Source organism: Dipodomys spectabilis, unplaced genomic scaffold (assembly GCF_019054845.1).
Source record: "Dipodomys spectabilis isolate Male_0828 unplaced genomic scaffold, ASM1905484v1 ptg000174l, whole genome shotgun sequence".
Taxonomy (NCBI): Eukaryota; Metazoa; Chordata; class Mammalia; order Rodentia; family Heteromyidae; genus Dipodomys; species Dipodomys spectabilis.
In genome coordinates this window covers 5,750,658-5,770,345 of record NW_024870851.1, presented here as the reverse complement: position 1 = coordinate 5,770,345, position 19,688 = coordinate 5,750,658, and the positions used below count along the sequence as shown (strand labels likewise).

Below are 19,688 nucleotides of genomic sequence, written 5' to 3'. Positions count from 1 at the left end.
GGCACTGTCCCTGCACTCTTCAGCTCAAGGCGAGCGCTCTACCACTTGAGCCACAGCACCACTCTCAGCTAGCCGCTGTTTTAAAGGTTATGACTATCAGATAATCCAATTCAAAATAAAACTATCGTCAGTATTATATATGTCGATCCCATTATATTTGAGAGTTTTTCAGGATTCTTTTTCTTTTTTTGGATCCAGTCGTAGGCCTGAACTCTGGGCCTGGGCACTGTCCCTCAGCTCTTCACCTCAAGGCTAGCGCTCTACCACTTGAGGCACAGTGCCACTTCCGGCTTTTTTTTTTTTTTCTGCGTATGTGGTGCTGAGGAATCGAACCCAGGGCCTCACGCATGCAAGGCAAGCGCTCTACCACTGAGCCACCTTCCCAGCCCCCTTTTCAGGATTCTTTAGATAAAGCAAACTTTAAGGATATATTTTCTGTAAGCAATGTCTGTTCATTCATATGTAATAACTAGATGTCTCATCACTTTGATTTTAAGGAACCTAGCTGTTAAAATACATAAAATAATTTAAAATGCCTTTCCCCCCCTAGAAATGATGATCATATGAATGGCCATTGTGAAAAAAGGGGAAAAAAAAAGAAAAAAGGGAAGACATTTGCATTCAGCCATACCATCTAGAGATAATTGCTATTAATTGTATCTTGTACAAGTCTGGTCTTTTTTCCTAAATATCGTTTTTTTTTGGGGGGGGGGTCAAGTTGTGGGGCCTGAACTCTGGGCCTGGGCGCTGTCCCTCAGCTCTTCAGCTCAAGGCTAGCGCTCTACCACTTGAGCCACAGTGCCACTTCCAGCTTTTTTCTTTTTGCTTATGTGGTGCTGAGGACTAGAACCCAGGGCCTCAGGCATGCAAGGCAAGCGCTCTACCACTGAGCCACCTTCCCAGCCCCTCCTAAATATCCTTGTATAATTGAGAAATAATTATTGGCAGAATAAAATCTGTTACACTATAGATAGGCTCCGAACATACCATGGATAGTTAAAAATTAATTTGCCAAAACTAGTTGCAAAGTAGGATCATTAAAATTGAAAGTCAGAGTGGTGTTGTGGCTCAAGTGGCTAGGGACAGAGCTCAGGCCTTGAGTTCAAGCCCTAGGATTGGCAAAAACAAAAAGGAAATCAGAGATGGTTTTTTAAAACAACAGACGAAAAAATAGTTTTACTTTTTGTGGATGTAAGGTTAAATTTCATTTATTTATTTATTTATTTTGTCGATCGTGGGGCCTGAACTCAGCATGGGCACTGTCCCTCAACTCTTCAGCTCAAGGCTAACATTCTACCATTTGAGCTACAACAGCCACTTCTGGTGCTGAGGAATGGAACCAGGGCCTCATGCATTCAAGGCAAGCACTCTATCACTGAGCCAACTTCCCAGTCCTAAATTTTAATTTTTTAATCAAATTATATTAATGGCAATGGAAGTGATGGGGAAATCATGAAATTTTACTGAGAAAGGCATTATAGAAATATCAATTATCTTTCTAGGGCAGGAATAAATTTTACAGCCTTCCTGGACAATTGGTAAATCTCTCTGTAAACACTTCTGGTGGAACTGAGTTTATCTAGTTTATGAGGCAAGTTGTTCTTTTGCTTGATAGCTTTTTTTTAAACTTTTTTTTTTGTTGCTTTGCTTGGTTGTGGGACTTGAACTCAGGTCTTTGGCGCTGTCTCTGAGCTCTTTTACTCAAGGCTAGCAGTGCTCTACCACTTTGAGCAACAGCTTCCACTTTTCTGGTTCTCTGATGATTAGTTACAGAATAAGAGTCTTAGGGACTTTGCTGTCTGGGCTGGCTTTGAATTGCCATACTCAGATGTCAGCCTCCTGAGTACTAAGCTTATAGGCGTTAGCCACCAGTACTTGGCTTCTTTTTACTAATTAATTAATTATTTTGTTGGTCTTGGGGCTTGAACTCTGGGGCTGGGTGCTGTTTCTGAGCTCTTCAGCTCAAGGCTAGTGCTCTACCACTTGAGCCACAGCACCACTTATGGTTGGTGGTTAATGGAAATAAGACTCTCACGGCCTTTCCTGCCCAGGCTGGCTTTGGATTGAGATCCTTAGCTCTCAGCCTTCTGAGTGGTTAGGATTACAGGTGTGAGCCACTGGTACCTGGGTTCTTTTTTACAATTAATTATCATTTTCTTAACATTTTGTGCTGGAACTGGGGTTTAAACACAGGGTACTGTCCCTTATTTTTTTATTTTTATTTTTTTTTACTCAAGGCTGGTACTCTACCACTTGAGTCACAATTCCACTTGTGGCTTTCTGGTAGCTAATTGGAGATAAAAATTTCATGGATTTTCCAGCCCAGGCTGACTTTGAACTGTGATTCTCAGAACTCAGCCTCCTGTAGTTAGGATTAAAGGTGTCAGACACCAGCACCAGTCTGTTGATATTTTTTTTTTTCAAAGTGAAGTTCTTGATATTTTGTAAAATATTATAAATTTCACATTTCTTTCTCTAGAAAGATTTCTATTTTAGTTTTATACAACACTATCTCTTTAAATATTTTTGTTATTTGATATTTTCTGTTATACACAGCTTTTTCTATTTTACTGTTAAGTAAATTCACTTTCTTTTAAAATTTACAGTCTGTTTCAGGGCATAATAATTAGACATCTGTTGATAAGCATAGTATGCTGTCATGCAGGACCAAGTTTATTTGATCTTTTTTGCTTTTTATTTTTGCAGAGCTGAGGATTGAACTCGGGGCCTTGGCACTGGCCAGACAAATGTTCATCTACTGAGCTAAATCTCTAACCCCAAGGACCAAGGGTTTTTTGTTAGCCTTTTAGCTGCTTTTTTATTTTTTGGCCAGTCCTGGGGCTTGAACTCAGGGCCTTTGTGCTGTCCCTGAGCCTCTTTGTGCTTAAGTCTAGTACTTTACCACTTAAGCCATATTGCTACTTCAGCCTTTTCTGAGTAGTTTTTTTTTTTTTTGAGTCCGGTTGTGGGGCCTGAACTCTGGGCCTAGGTGCTGTCCCTCAGCTCTTCAGCTCAAGGCTAGCGCTCTACCACTTGAGCTACAGCGCCACTTCCGGCTTTTTTCTTTTTGCTTATGTGGTGCTGAGGAATTGAACCCAGGGCCTCAGGCATGCAAGGCAAGTGCTTTACCACTGAGCCACCTTCCCAGCCCTTTTCTGAGTAGTTTATTGGAGATAAGAATCTCATGGATTTTTCTGTCTGGACCTGGCTTTGAACAGCAGTCCTCAGATCTCAGCATCCTGAGTGGCTAGGATTACAGGTGTGAGCCACTGGTGACCAGTTAGCCACCCTTTCTCCTCTGTCCCTTCCCACTCTGCTCTTCTCTTACTCTTTTCTCTTCCTCATTTCCTCTCCCTCCTTTCCCCTCTGATTTCTTTGTGTTAGTATGAAGGCTTGAACTCAGGGCCTCATGTCTTGTTTAGTATTTTGTTCCTAACTAGGGCTCTACCACTTGAGCCTCCAGTGAAGCTTGTTTGTTAGTTGGAGATAGAGTCTCATGGATATATCTACTTGAGCTGACTTCTAATCTTGTGTGTGTGTGTGTGTGTGTGTGTGTGTGTGTGTGTGTGTGTGTGTGTGTGTGTGTGTGTGTGTGTGTGTGTGTGTGTGTGTGTTGGTTGGTTGTGGGGCTTGAATTCTTGGACTCGGCACTGCCCCTCAGCTCTTCAGCTTAAGACTAGCACTCTACCACTTGAGCCACAGCACCACTTCTGGTTTTCTGGTGGTTAATTGGAGATAAGAGTCTCACAGACTTTCCTGCCTGGGCTAGCTTTGAACCGCTCCTCAGATCTCAGCCTCCTGAGTAGCTAGGATTACAGGTGCGAGCCACCTGTGCCCAGCTGACTTCTAATCTTGATCCTCAGAATTCAGCTTCCTGAGAAGCTAGTATAGGGTTGAGCCACCAATGCCTTACTATTACTAATTTTGTCTTCCTTTTCCCTTCCTCCTTCCTCTTCTTTTTGTGGTGCCAACTATTGAACCCAGGGTCTCCCTCATGCTACACAAGCACTCTACCACTGAACTACAGACCCTTACCCCCATCCTCTGCCTTTCTTGGAATGAAGTTCCCCTCCTTTCTTGACTAATTCTGCTTAGCCTTTAAGAATATAAGTCCAGGAAATTCGTAGAACTTCGATTTCCCTGTCACTTGACTAAGAATTCCTACAAAGAAGGAAGTTTATATTTGAAGTTCTGTAATAATTCTAAACTAGGACATTTTGGTTGTTAGCTGAAATCTTAGTTTTTTTTCAAGTTGCCATTTTAAAAGTTTTTTTTAAGTAATTGTAGAAAGGAGTTGCCATTTAACAAAGCAGTTTATGAATACAGTAAATTTTGATCAATCTCTGGTTCCTGTTTCATTCTCTTGAATTTTTCCAGGGGCAAGTGAGAATTACAGAGGATGAGGAAAGTCTAGTTTGACTGTTAGTACTGCTGCCAGGTGGATGGCCATAGATACCTGGCAAAGGTGGGGGTGGGGTGCCTTATTGACATGTTTGTTACTTAGGTAAGCAGTAGTTCTGGACACAGACCAAGAGAATTATTCCAGTAGAACTGTAGCATGAAGCTGAGAGTTTTCTGTTTTGGAAATTTGATTTATTCTAATTGATGTGTCTAGAAATTAATATTACAATTGTAACCTGTCACTAACACTAGTGGTAGCACAACTGAGTATGTTTTATTTTTTTTGTTTTTTTTTTTGTTTTTGTTTTTGTCGGTCGTGGGGCTTGAACTCTGGGCCTGGGTGCTGTCCCTCAGCTCTTCAGCTCAAGGCGAGCACTCTACCACTTGAGCTACAGCGCCACTTCCGGTTTTGTGGTGGTTTATTGGAGATAGGAGTCTCACGGTCTCTCCTGCCCGGGCTGGCTTTGAACCGCGATCCTCAGATCTCAGCCTCCTGAGTAGCTAGGATTACAGGCGTGAGCCACCAGCGCCCGGCTCAACTGAGTATGTTTTAAAAAAAACCTATCATACATATAATACCAGTTGGCTCATAAGCATTTGAAAAATAGAGAAAAATGTCTGTATAACATGGAAATTGAGTGTTCATATCTAATGTTTCCTGATTAGGAAAGTTAGATAGTAGAGTAAAATCATAACTTTTAGCTGGGCATGGTAGCATCTATCTATAATCCCAGTGCTTGGAGGATTATGAGTTCTAGACCAGTCCAGGACTGCATTTTTGTGTTCTTAAGTCTTCCCACCAAAAAGGGATGTGGTGAGAAGAATCATAACCTTTAACTGGAGAGGAAAAAAACCCCCTGAGCTCTGTTTTGAAAGTATATAGAAAATTTTAAGAGAATTAAAATTTATCACCTGTACTAGGGCTCCTAGGTTTCAAAGTGATAAACTCTTGCTTTTATTTCTCTTCCTTCTGCATTGTCTCAGCTGGTTAGTGTTCCCATTTTATTATTGTGCAGTGTCAGCATCCTCTGAGACAGCCTTAAACCACTCTAAGGTCTTAGCCTTGCTTATGCATTATCTGCCCAGGTACTAATTTCTGCTTTTGTTACTTCTGTGGTTACAAAATTGAATAGATTGTGAAGGTTTGTTTCTTACCACTTCTCCCCACCTCCATAATTTGTGTTATCTTTTAGTGGGAGGTTTATCAGAAATGCAGGCATCACCTGATAGTAGAAATACTTAACTTTTCCTCTTGGATTTTTTTCCCTTAGCTTTTTTCTTTTTGGCCAGTCCTGGGGCTTGAATTCAGGGCCTGGGCACTGTTCCTGAGTTTCTTTTGCTCAAGGCTAGCATTCTACCACTTGAACCACAGACCACAATGCCATTTCCAGCCTTTTTTGCTTATGTGAAGCACTCTACCACTAAGCCACATTCTCAGCATATTTTAATTTATTATTTTTCAAATGTCAACTACAACCTTTAGTGTGTTGTGCTTATTTTTTCATTTTTACTTCTTTTTTCTTTTGGCTGGTTGTGGGGCTTGAACTCTAGGCTTGGGTGCTGTCCCTGCACTCTTCAGCTCAAGGCAAGCACTCTACTGCTTGAGCCACAGTGCCACTTCTGGTTTTGAAGTGGTTTATTGGAGATAAGAGTCTCACGGACTTTCCTGCCTGGACTGGCTTTGAATTGCCATCCTCAGATATCAGCCTCCTGAGTAGCTAGGATTACAGGCGTGAGCCACTGGCACCCGGCTCATTTTTACTTCTTGAACTTTTTTTGTGTCAGACTTCAGAAGTTCTTCTGTTTGTTGCTTTTAATGTCTTTTCCTCTTCTGTCCTTTTTGTGATAAACTTTCTGTCATCCCCATTTGCGTCTTTATGCCTTTAATGTTATGAAAATAAGGTTAGGAAAATTTTCATTTTGGGATGCCTAAGAGTCTTTCTTGAGAATTATAGTTTAAGTGTTCTTGTAATTGAATACTGAGGATATTTAGCTATATATTTTAATAAAAATTAGTACTAAGATTTACTTTTTGTTACAGTAGATAAATAAGAATGAAACACTGATTAATAGTATGTGAATGTGCTGTATTTATATTCATGTTAATGGTATAAATATGTGAATGTGACTGTTATAATGCTGATTTTATTTTCCTTCAGGAGGATCAGGATGGGAGTCAAGGGCTAGGGAAGAGAAAGAGGGTAAAACTAAGCAGTGGCACCAAAGGTATTTCTATTTATTTATTTTTAATTGAACAAAATACTTCATTAAAAAAAAAAGAATCACTAAGAAAACCAAATTAGTTATAGTGACATTAAAGCTTTTGGGAGTGTTAACGTTACTAGAAGTATGCAATGTCAAGAAAGTGTTGGTGGGAAGTTGTAGGTAGTTGTAGATACCTTAGAAATAAGTAAAACTAATGGGATTTTGTTCATTTTACTCATAATAAAATGTGCGTTATTTGAGCCAATAAGTCTTATTTTTGATTGCTTGATTTGGCTAGTATTTCTTGTGTAGACTTTTAATTTGATTTACTTCAGTTATTTTTGGTATGCAATTTCTAGAGTAAAAAAGGAAGAATAAGGGCAGAAATGCGAGGTACAGAAAACCAATGGGAATGATTGAATAGAACCTAACGCATAATAAGGGTTCATGAAGTACTCAAACATGTTTAATCAAAGTAAATAAATAGTTGTGACATTAGTAATAATAGTAATATTTATTGACTCTCTTATATGTGCTGACATAATAATAATTGCATTAATTTAACTTCTAAAGTAACTGTATGAAGCAGGTTTTATTATTATTACTTTTAATTATAAATGAGAAAATGAAAAGGGATGTTAGAGACCATAATTAATGAAAAGTAGATCCTTAATTCAAATCTCAAAGTCTAAGCTTTTAACCACTATGTTTTTTGGACCTGCACTTAAAACTTTCCTGGAGTACTTATTAAAGTTGGAGAACTTCTTACAGGCTTAGGTTCTTTGTTATAAATTTCAAAGCATTGTTGGGAACCAGTGGCTCACACCTGTAATCCTAGCTACTCAGGAGGCTGAGATCTGAGCATTGCAGTTCAAAGCCAGCCGGGAAGAAAAGTCCATGAGACTTTTATCTCCTATTAACTACTAGAAAACTGGAAGTGGTGCGGTGGCTCAAATGGTAGAGCACTTGATTTGAGCTGAGGAGCTCAGGGACAGCGCTCAGGCCCAGAGTTCAAGCCCCACAACCCACTTAAAAAAAAATCAAAGCCTTAATGTGGTCTGTATTTTGGGCATTCAAAGATTAAAATATTAGCTGACTAGAGAAAAGTCTTACTTGTGTTGCTGAGTAGGTCTGTCATCTGGCATATTTCAAACTATCTGGAACAATAGGATATGCAGACTTTCTAAGTCTGTTTTTTGTTACTTATGTTGCTATCTGTACCCACTGGGCTGCCAGCAGAGTATCAATCCTGAGGTTCAGTATACAGTCAGGCATGGGTTTCTCTTCTTCCTGGCTCAGCAGAAAATCTGTGACTCCTGAATGACATTAGAACCTCATGTAGCTGCTTGACCCTTGATTTACTAGAGTTGCCATGTGTTTATCTTAGGCTATGTGACATGTCTGAGTTAGAACATATTCTTTTGTTATTGTTGTTGTTGTTGGTTGTGGGGCCTGAACTCTGGGCCTGGCCACTGTCCTTCAGCTCTACCACTTGAGCCTCAGCCCCACTTCTGGCTTTTTCTATTTATGTGGTGCTGAGGAATCGAACCCAGGGTCTTGTGCATGTGAAGCAAACCCTCTACTACAGAGCCACCTTCCCAGCCCATGAACATATTCTTGAATTTAAGCTTTTTAGATGCCCATAAATTACTGCTGTAGTTTAAGAGGTCATTGTTTTTCCTTTGCTTGATTACACTCTAGCTAAGGGTACTTTTCATGAAGACGTTAAAGTTTGTTTTCATTAATACTTGATTTTTTTCCACATGTGAGTTTGGATTGAAATGCCTTCTCTTAATTCCTCTAGCAGTATGATGTAAGACTTGATTAACTAGGATTTTTGGTTTAAGTATTATATGTGCAAAACATGGTCTTTTGATTTGGAACCCATGGTGTTTTAAAATGTCACTATTGCTTTTGAAGATACCTGAATATTAAGAAGAAATATAAATTCGTTGTTGTTGTTGGTTGTGGGGCTTGAACTCAGGGCCTCGGTGCTGTTGCTGAGCCTCTTTCACTGCTGAGTGCTCTATCACTTTGAGCAACATTGTCACTTCTGGTTTTTGAGTGGTTAATTGGAGAGAAGGGTTTTATGGGAACTTTTCTGTCTGGGCTTTGAACTGCGATCCTCAGATCTCAGCTTCCTGAGTAGCTAGGATTACAGGTGTGAGCCACCAGTGCCCAACTGAGATACAGTTTTTATAAGATTTGGGTCAACAGTTTGAAAAGAAAATGTGTAATGAAAGGCAAAAGGGCTGGGTGTCATGCTAAATAACACCTGCTCTACAGACCTAAATGATAGGCCAAGATTTTTGAGCTAGTGAGATAACAGAGCTTAGAATTTGCTATCTAAATCTTTGCCTGAATCATGCACTTGCACAGGATAGTTACTCTTCAAAAATCTCTTTTTACAGTTTGATTTAAGGCAGTTTATATAAAGGTATATGTACACATAGCTAATTGAAGCATTTCTTACCACAATTTCACAATATTACCCCCAAAATAGGCCTTAAATGCTTGGGAGGCTGATACCACCTATATAAGAAAGACAATGAAAAGCACAAACTCAAATATATCCCCAACACTACAGAGCTTCACCTTATATAGTTCTTTACCTAGATGGAAAATATGCACCAAAAAACTTCCCCCACTTCCCCTTTAAATTGGATCTGATTATACAATCAAATTCATGTCTTGTATTTTAATAAAAATATCTGTATGTATTAAAAAAAAAAAAAAGACAATGAAGACATTGCTTTTTTCCTTCCTGAAAGTAAAAAGATTAAACTCTATGTAAAAACAGCTATTCTCATTTTAAAAGAAGCAACAGCCTTTTTGGTATATTTTGATTGCTCTATTGTCTTAAGGTTAATGTTTCTTTCCTCTCATATATGTTGATTAATAATAATGGTGGGTCCCAGCTTTTTGACAATGCAGGTTAGCAGAGACCTGGGTTTTAAGATTAATAGCATTAGGTTTTGTTTTTTGTTTTTTTTTGGGTCTGGTCGTGGGACCTGAATGCTGGGCCTGGGCGCTGTCCCTCAGCTCTTCAGCTCAAGGCTAGCACTCTACCACTTGAGCCATAGCGCTACTTCCAGCTTTTTTACTTTTTGCTTATGTGGTACTGAGGAATCGAACCCAGGGCCTCGAGCATGCAAGGCAAGCGCTCTACCACTGAGCCACCTTCCCAGCCCCTAATAGCATTAGTTTTAATGAGTATATTAAGTACTTAAAACTGTGTAAGATAATTACAGGTGGATTATCTCTTGCCAGAAGTATTTGAGACCTGTTTCTGATTTTGGAATATTTGTATAGAATTTACTGGTTTTGAAGTCAAAAAGTTTTTTGGGTTATGTTTGGATCTTTGAATGTTGAACCTATATTTTGAATCTTAGAAATTTTCTGTAAATGGCTTATATTTCAGGGTAAGTAGTACTTTTAAATAACTACATTAAAATACAAGAGTTAGGTATTTTGTTATATACTGTGCAAATTGTAGAACTGTAGCCTGTTGGTATTACCATTGCATTACCTAAAGATTATTCTTTAGTTTTAGATACTTTTAGGTGTTTGCTTGGTAATTATAGTATGGTTTGATGTGACCAGTAACTTAAATCATTAAGTGATAATTGTCTCTTTCATGTGCAGATCAATCCATAATGGATATTTTGAAACATAAAAGTTTTCTTGAAGAACTGTTGTTTTGGACAGTTAAGTATGAATTTCCCCAGAAGATGGTAACGTTCTTACTTAACATGCTTCCAGATCAAGAATATAAGGTATCTATGGGCTGGGAAGGTGGCTCAGTGGTAGAGCGCTTGCCTTGCATGCATGAGGCCCTGGGTTCGATTCCTCAGCACCACATAAGCAGAAAAAAAAAAGCCAGAAGTGGCACTGTGGCTCAAGTGGTAGAGTGCTAGCCTTGAGCTGAAGAGCTGAGGGACAGTGCCCAGGCCCAGAGTTTAGGCCCACGACCGGACCCCCAAAAAAGAATATAAAGTATCTATATTTTTGTCTAAACTTTACTTTGGTTTATTATTAAATATTTCTCTCAAAATTTATTTCTGATGGATGAAAAAGTATAGCAGAGGAGCCCATCAGCTGCACTGGACATTGATGAAAGTGAACTAAGCAACTCAATTGTGGTGATGGGAGGGCGGGAATGAAGAGAAAGAGGGAATAGCTGACCCTAAGCAAAAAGAAAGAAATGTACATATCTACCAAGTTAGTAGAAATAGTTCATAGAATTCATAAGCTTTGTAGATTAAGATAATGATGATTATCATTGTGAAGGTTAAAAGGTATTTGTGACTTTAGCTAAGTATAATATTGCCACAGTACTGAGAAATTTATGTAATCACTTAATCTTAATAAACAAATATTTGGAGAAAAAATAAAAATTTCTGAGACTATCTATTATGGATAAGAACTGATACAACACTATGAGAGAGGGCTGGGAAGGTGGCTCAGTGGTAGAGCGCTTGCCTTGCATGCATGAGGCCCTGGGTTCGATTCCTCAGCACCACATAAGCAAAAAGAAAAAAAAGCTGGAAGTGGTGCTGTGGCTCAAGTGGTAGAGCGCTAGCCTTGAGCTGAAGAGCTGAGGGACAGTACCCAGGCCCAGAGTTCAGGCCCCACAACTGGACCCAAAAAACAAACAAACAAACAAACAAAAGCTATGAGAGAGCATTATTTTCTTCTCTTGATAACACAGAGGCTTCACAAAATTGCAGAACAAAGCTTTACGAAGCAGCAGTCAGCAAAATCCCAGGGACAATAGTCTAAAGGAAATAATGGGGGAAAAGCAATTGCAAAACAAGACAATTGGAAATTATTTAAATCCTTTTGAGAGTTATAAAGTGCTATGATAAAGTTTTGTTGGGAAACTGAATTTGGATTGTGGACTTAGTATGGGGAAAATAAGAGGTTAGTAGATACTGGCCATAGCAATGAGAGAATAGTTATTAAATCAAGTACAGTTGTAGGTAGGTGAAGTTTATACTCTCAGAGGGTGTGGACTCACCTTTAAAAAACATGGTTATTTATGGCAAAGTGACACACCTCAGTGTATGAGAAGAACAGAGCATGTTTTAGTTCTTAGGGTATAGGTTAAGACAGATACTAATTGTCCCATTGTGTGTCTTTATACCTGTTAAAAAATTATAACGGCGAAAACACGTGTTACATAAAAAGGAAATAAAGTTAATGTAATTGTACTAGAGACTATTAGTGTTTCAGATCAACTAGATATTATTTCTTGGTAGTAATTACACTGACTCACTTATTTAGAAATATTAAATCAATCATCTATGATGATTTGTAATTGATACTTTAGATTTTGTAATTAAGAAAGATACTTATTTTGGCATTAGATCAAATTGTGAGCAAAATTACTGAGTTTTTTTTTTTTTTGTCGGTCGTGAGGCTTGAACTCTGGGCCTGGGCGCTGTCCCTCAGCTCTTCAGCTCAAGGCGAGCACTCTACCACTTGAGCTACAGCGCCACTTCCGGTTTTCTGGTGGTTTATTGGAGATAGGAGTCTCACGGTCTCTCCTGCCCGGGCTGGCTTTGAACCGCGATCCTCAGATCTCAGCCTCCTGAGTAGCTAGGATTACAGGCGTGAGCCACCAGCGCCCGGCATTACTGAGTTTTTATACTCAAAACTAGTGCTCTATTACTTGAGCCACAGCTCCACTTCTGGCTTTTTGATGGTTAATTGGTGATAAAAGTCTTAAGGACTTTGCTCCCTGGGCTGGGTTTGAATGGTGGTCCTCAGATCTCAACCTTGTGAGTTGCTAGGATTATAGGTATTGGCCTTCCTCCCTTTCTTCCTTCCTTCCTTCCTTCCTTCCTTCCTTCCTTCCTTCCTTCCTTCCTTCCTTCCTTCCTTCCTTCCTTGCTTGCTTCCCTCCTTCCCCCCCCCCCCCTTTCTTTCGTTTAAGTCATTGTTTTTGTAATTGCTTTAAAACTTAAATAATTTAAAGTCCTTATTAACGTTTTTTAACCATTAGGTGTTTGGTAATGTTTAAAATAGGTGAGATATGACTTAAGACTTCTGTCATTATTGAATTAGTTTTTCAGTCATCTTGGATACTGTCATAAGCTCATAGTAGTACATATCACATATTGAAAAATATTTTAAAATTCCAAGTTAAACTAATTTCTTTTTATTTAAAAATCTTACAGGTTGCTTTTACAAAAACGTTTGTTCAGCATTATGCTTTCATTATGAAAACACTGAAGAAAAGTCATGAGTCAGATACAATGTCTAACAGAATTGTACATATTAGTGTTCAGTTGTTCAGCAATGAAGAGCTAGCCAGACAGGTAACAGAAGAATGTCAGCTACTGGATATAATGGTCACTGTGCTGTTATACATGATGGAAAGTTGCCTTATTAAAAGTGAACTGCAAGGTAAACTCAAGAGTTTCATTATTTCTCTTGCTTTTATTCAATGTATTAATTAATCCTATAAATATATGCTTAAAATAACTAAAATTTTGTCAAAATAATGCATATATTGAAAAGATTTTTAGGATGATTTATAAGAAGTTTAAAGAAAACCAAATCACTAATAGTTCTTTTCTTTTTGTGCAAGTACTGGAGTTGAACTTTGGGGCCTGGGCACTATCCCTCAGTCTTCAGCTCAAGGCTTGTGCTATACCACTTGAGCCAAGCTCTACTTCTGGCTTTCTCTGCTTATGTGGTGCTGAGGAATCAAACCCAGGGCCTCATGCATGCAAGGCATGCACTCTACCACTTAGCCACCTTCCAGCCCCTGTTAGGAATTTTTTTTTTTTTTTTTTTTTTGGGTCCGTTTGTGGGGCCTGAACTCTGGGCCTGGGCACTGTCCCTCAGCTCTTCAGCTCAAGGCTAGCGCTCTACCACTTGAGCCACAGCGCCACTTCTGGCTTTTTTCTTTTTTCTTATGTGGTGCTGAGGAATCAAACCAGGGCCTCAGGCATGCAAGGCAAGCACTCTACCACTGAGCCACCTTCCCAGCCCAAGAACTTTTTTTTTTTTTTTTTGGGGGTCCGGTCATGGGGCCTGAACTCTGGGCCTGGGCGCTGTCCCTCAGCTCTTCAGCTCAAGGCTAGTGCTCTACCATTTGAGCCACAGCGCCACTTCCGGCTTTTTTCTTATGTGATGCTGAGGAATCAAACCCAGGGCCTCAGGCATGCAAGGCACGCCCTCTACCACTGAGCCACCTTCCCAGCCCAGGAATTTTTTTAAACTCATAATTTGTTACATGTTTTTTCTTTTCTTTTTCTTGTGGTGCCATTCCTGGGCTTGAACTTTGGGCCTAGGTACTCTCCCTGAGCTTTTCTGCTTAAGGCTAACACTCTACCACTTGAACCACTGCTTTACTCCTGGCTTTTTAGAGGTTAATTGGAGATAAGAGTCTCACAGACTTAACTACCTGCACTGGTTTTGAACTGTGACCCTCAGATTTCATCCTCCTAAGCAATTAGGATACAAGAGTGGGCCACTGGTGATCAGCTAGTCCTGAATATTTTTTATAAGCTTTTACTTTTCATTACTTACATATAGGAATAAATCTCTTTTAGTGGAAACCATTTAAATCTTTTGTGCCCATGTATGGTTGAGAGTACTTAACATAATATTTCTGTAGTCTTTTGTTGTTATTTCTATGTGGTCTTTTGCTTTACCTTCTTTTAATTTATATTATTTGAATATTTACTATGTACCAGACACTGTGTTTCATACTATTTATATGTTCTCAGTTAAGTTTCTGCACCTTTTTTTTTTTTTCTTTTTGGTCAGTCGTGGGCCTGAACTCTGGGCCTAGGGCACTGTCCCTCAGCTCTTCAGCTCAAGGCTAGCGCTCTACCACTTGAGCCATGGCACCACTTCTGGCTTTTTCTGCTTATGTGGTGCTGAGGAATCGAACCCAGGACCTTGTGGCTGCAAGGCAAGCACTCTACCACTGAGCAACTTTCCCAGCCCCAAGTTTCTGCACTTGCATTGTGCTCTTTGAGATAAAAACATTGAAATTTCAGAAAGACCTTTTGCTTAGATTATACAGCTAGTAAGTGATAGTCAAGGATTTCTTGTCCCTTAAGTAATTGAGATATATATATATATATATATATATATATATAGTATGCATTATATATATATATATATATATTTATTTATTTATTTATTTATTTACTGTGACACAGCCAGGTACATGGTGAGAGTGCTGTCTTCATTTACTGACACCTAGAGCTAAAATGCAAACCTTAACAGTAACTTAAGCTACTTGCCTCGTTCCACTGTTGCTTTTTTGTGTATATCAGTTCCCATTTTCTCATGTTTCTAATCAGTATTAAGATATGACACTATATTCCGAAAACTGATACTTGCTAAGTACACTGCATATTGCCTTATGTTTATGATGGCTTCTGTCTTTTGCACATTCTTTATATGCCAAGACTCTTCTCAGTACTTAATATTTTTTGATCTTATCTAACTATCTTTGATTTTGTAAAGTGGATATTATTGGCTCTATTTACTTTTGCCAGTAGTGGGATTTTTAACTCAGAGCATCACACTTGGCTTTTTTTTTTTGGTTAGTTGTGGGGTTCAGTCTTTACCTCTTGAGCCACAGTGCCAGGGCATCATGCATGCTAAGCAAGCATTCTACCACTAAAGCGACCTTCCAGCCCCAACTTTTTTGAGCATGGAGATAGAGTCTCTCAGGGACTTTTCTGCCCAGGCTAGCTTTGAACTGTGACCTCATATCTCAGCCTCTTTTTTTTTTTTTTTTTTGGGTCCGGTCGTGGGGCCTGAACTCTGGGCCTGGGCGCTGTCCCTCAGCTCTTCAGCTCAAGGCTAGCACTCTATCACTTGAGCCACAGCACCACTTCTGGTTTTTTTCTTATGTGGTGCTGAGGAATCGAACCCAGGGCCTCGAGCATGCAAGGCAAGTGCTCTACCACTGAGCCACCTTCCCAGCCCCTCTCAGCCTCTTGAGTAGCTAGAATTACAGGCGTGAGCCACCGGTGCCTGGATGAACAGCTGCTCTTTTAAAAGAATCTACAGTCTGTTTTCTTCACTAAGTAATTTAGGTGTGCTTTTATTTGATTAGCCTTTGGTGCTTGAGGAAGCATCTTTGGCAAAAAAGATGTGGGGTTCATTCCCCTCCTTTTTTTTGGTCATGGGGCTTGAACTCTGGGTCTGGGCATTGCCCTTGAGCTCTTCAGCTCAAGTTGAGCACTCTACCACTTGAGCCACAGCACCACTTCTGTTTTTCAGGTGGTTAATTTAAGATAAGAGTCTCGCGGACTTTCCTGCCCTGGCTGGCTTTGAACCCCATTCCTCAGATCTCAGTCTCCTGAGTAGCTAGGATTGTAGGCACGAGCCAGCAGCACCTGGCTTTTTTTTTTTTTTTTTAAATAATTACCTTTCCTGGGAAAGTTGTTATATCTTTCAATCATTTATTAACACACCTCAGTTAATCAACCTTAGTCTATGCTATCATTTTATTAAACTTCTTCTCTATAGGAGTTGGGCTAAACTACCCAGGAGGCAGAGTTAGGATTACTGTCTGATGCTGACCCAGTATCTCCCTGACCCCTTCCTCCCCTGAAATGTCAGAGATTCTATCTGAAAAACATACTAAAAGCAAAAGGACTGGGGACATGGCTCAAGTGATAGAATACTTAATAAGTGTAAAGCCCTGAGTTCAGTTCTCAGTATCTCTATAAAAGTTGTCCATGACTCATGTGGCTACCTGTGAGATACATTGTTAAAAAAATTGCATTATTTCTAGTATAAAACTATTTTTAGTATCCTTCAAAGTTTCTCATAGTATTTTCCCTGTTACAGCAATGGCATATCATTTCATAACATATATTCACTTTTTTTCTTCACTTTATTTAACTGCTTTCCTAAAAGCATTATGTTTATTTGCATTATTAGAATAAGCCTCCCTCGGGGAGACAAGACAGAGAGACAGAGATACAGAAATTTGTTACCATAATCAATCTTGTTGACGTATTTAAGGCTCCCCCCAACCTCTGCCCCAGTCCTGAAGCATGAACTCAGGGCCTGGGCACTGTCCCTAAGCCTCTTTTGCTCAAAGCTAGCACTCTTATCACTGGAGCCACAGAGCCACTTCTGGCTTTTTCTGTTTATGTGGTATTGAGGAGTTGAACACAGGGCTTCATGCATGCTAGGCAAGCACTCTACCACTAAGCCACATTCCCAGCCCCACAAGTTCTCTCTTTTTTTGGTTGATTGTGGGGCCTGAACTCTTTTTTTTTTTTTTTTTTTGTCCATTGTAGGGCCTGAACTCTGGGATTGGGCGCTGTCCCTCATCTCTTCAGCTTAAGGCTAGTGCTCTACCACTTGAGCCACAGCGCCACTTCCGGCCTTTTCTGCTTATGTGGTGCTGAGGAATTGAACCCAGGGCTTCATGCCTTCCCAGCCCAAGATCTCTTTTTAAAATTTAAAAACATTTCAAAAATAGCCTATAACATTTTCATAAATTATTAGGCAATATTTTATTTTACTTTAACTTTTTTTTTTGTGATATTGGATATTGAAGCCAGGCCCATAAGAACTCAGCCATTTAACCTGTACCCCAGGCCACTAGGATTCTTCATCTCTATTTAATCACTTCCTTCCCAAAGCTTTCACTTTTTTTTTTTTTTTTGGAGATAAAAGTCTCACAGACTTTCCTGTCCGGGTTGGCTTTGAACCGCGATCCTCAGATTGTGCCACCAGCTTCCAGCTTATTTGAATTTTGAAGTACATAGAAGGTTTTTTTTTATCGTTTATGATTTTTATGAATGTTCAAATATAGACAAAAAATAAGAACTTTAAGTTTTTATAATATAATGAATACAACCTTGGCTCTTCTGACATACATTTTGAATTCTACCTACTCACTAATCTCATCATCTTTCAGAACAGTTACAAAATAATGGTTAAAGTTTTTGGTTGAAAATATGTGAAGTGGCGCTGTAGCTCAAGTGGTAGAGCGCTTGCCTTGAGTTGAAGAGCTGAGGGACAACGCCCAGGCCCAGAGTTCAAGCCCCACGACCGAAAAAAAAAAAAAAAAAACTATATAGAAAATATGTGAAATAGCTGGGCACAGGTGAAAGCCTTCACTTTTAATGTTAGCAAAGTAATAGGTGTGTGGGAAATCAGAGGGTAAAGGAGGAGAGAAAATATGAATCTTGGTTTATTTCACCACTTTCTTTAGTTTTAGGATGAGTAGAATACCTGACCTCATTTAATCAACCTTAGTCTATGTTATCATTTTATTAAACTTGTTCTCTGTAGGAGTTGGGCTAAGCTACCCAGGAGGCAGAGATAGGATTATTGTCTGAGGCTGACTGAACATCCTCTATCGCTTCCTCCCCACAAAAGCCAGAACACCTATCTGAAAAACATACCAAAAGCAAAAGGACAATAAATATTTGCTGATGAGTGGAATTCATTTAACACTGAACCATTGCTTTATATCTGTAGTAAGGAAAGTACCACTTTGGGTACAAATAGGAGTCTGAATTGTCTTCTTCTTTTTTTTTTTCTTTAAAGATGTTTTTCACAAGAAATAGTGATATTTAAAGTAGTTGTAGAAAAACAATGATTTTTGAGTAACTGAATTTTGCTTATTTATCATATGGATTCTATTTAAATAGGACAGTGTTCCCAGTTTTTATTTTTATCAATCTCAACATCCCTCCGGACTGTCACATCAGTGTCAATGCATCACTAGTTTACAGTGGCAGTAGTTGTTGTAGAATGGAGTGCTTTCCAGATCTAAGGTATAAGTAATTTGAGAAAGGCTTCTCACCTTTATTCAGTTATGTAGTTAACCTCTCCCATCCATGGAGAAGTATTGAAAAATGGCATAAATAATGCCAGTGGATCCTGTTCTTATATATTGTTAAACTTGAGTCAGGTAAGTTAATATTATGGATAAATATACATATTTAAAGTGTAGAAAGTAAAGAAATGTAGTAGAGGCCTTTTTCAATGAATTTGACAGCTAAGTGGCTATTATAAAGTATTGATTAGAGAATAATATAAAAATGAATCTTATGTGCCTTAAACTTAGTTTAACTTCAAACACAATTATATCCATTCTTTTCATTTTCATTCTCATATATATATATTATTTATTTTATTTTATTTTTTGCCAGTCCTGGGGCTTGAACTCAAGGCCTGGGCACTGTCCCTGAGCTTTTTTTGCTTAAGGCTAGCACTCTACTACTTGAGCCACAGCAGCACTTCCAGCTCTTTCTGTGTGTGTGGTACTGAGGAATCAAACCCCAGGTTTCATGTATCTTAGGCAAGCCCTCTACCACTAAGCCATATTCCCAGCCTCGACAAAGTATTTTTGTGCTTTATATCAACATCTCGATAATGTGTCTTCCCTTTTACCCCTCAGTATTGGGGTTTGAGCTCAGTGCCTTAGCCTCTTGCTTAGCTTTTTGGCTCATGCTCTACAATTTGAGTCCTACCTCCAGCTTTATTTTTTGTTGGTTAATTGGAGATACAATCTTGACTTTTCTTCCCAAACTGGGTTCAAGCTGTGATCCTCAGATCTCAGCCTCCTGAGTAGCTAGGATTATAGGTATGAACCACTGATACCTAGCATTTTTTAAAAATACTTTTCTATTGAGATTAGGTGATTACATAAATTTCACATATTTCACAGTATTGTCAAATAGTGATACTTAGTTATAGTTACAAACACATTTTAACCTTTACAAGGGAAATTGCCATTATCATAGTCTAGAAAGTGTGAATTCTATGAGCTTTGACAATACAACTATTTCTTCCACATCAGATGATTATTTAAATTTCTTTCCTTTTGCTTAGTGTAAGTTATTTCCTCTTTGCCTCTCATTTCCTCCTTCCCATTGCTGCCTTCCTCAATGTCCAGTGCAACTGATAGGCCTCTTTGTTGTATGTTTCCCTGTTTCCCTCTGATTCTGTGTCTTCCTCCTAGCTTCCCTCAGATGTGCGCATATATATATATATGCACACACACACACACACACACACACACACACACACACACACACACACACACACACACACACACACCATATATGTGGTCA

At 39.1% G+C, this 19,688-nt stretch overlaps 1 protein-coding gene across 3 annotated transcripts in view; it reads left to right on the top strand.

Moving 5' to 3' along the window:
• The window catches only part of Ubr3 (ubiquitin protein ligase E3 component n-recognin 3), a 179,880-nt gene that overhangs the window by 38,257 nt on the left and 121,935 nt on the right, over positions 1 to 19,688 (top strand). For all 3 annotated transcript variants that reach the window (XM_042694038.1, XM_042694039.1, XM_042694037.1), the window contains exons 6-8: positions 6,561 to 6,627; positions 10,252 to 10,382; positions 12,789 to 13,017. In XM_042694038.1, the coding sequence (XP_042549972.1) occupies positions 6,561 to 6,627; positions 10,252 to 10,382; positions 12,789 to 13,017 (427 nt within the window). The remainder of the gene's footprint in view (positions 1 to 6,560; positions 6,628 to 10,251; positions 10,383 to 12,788; positions 13,018 to 19,688) is intronic.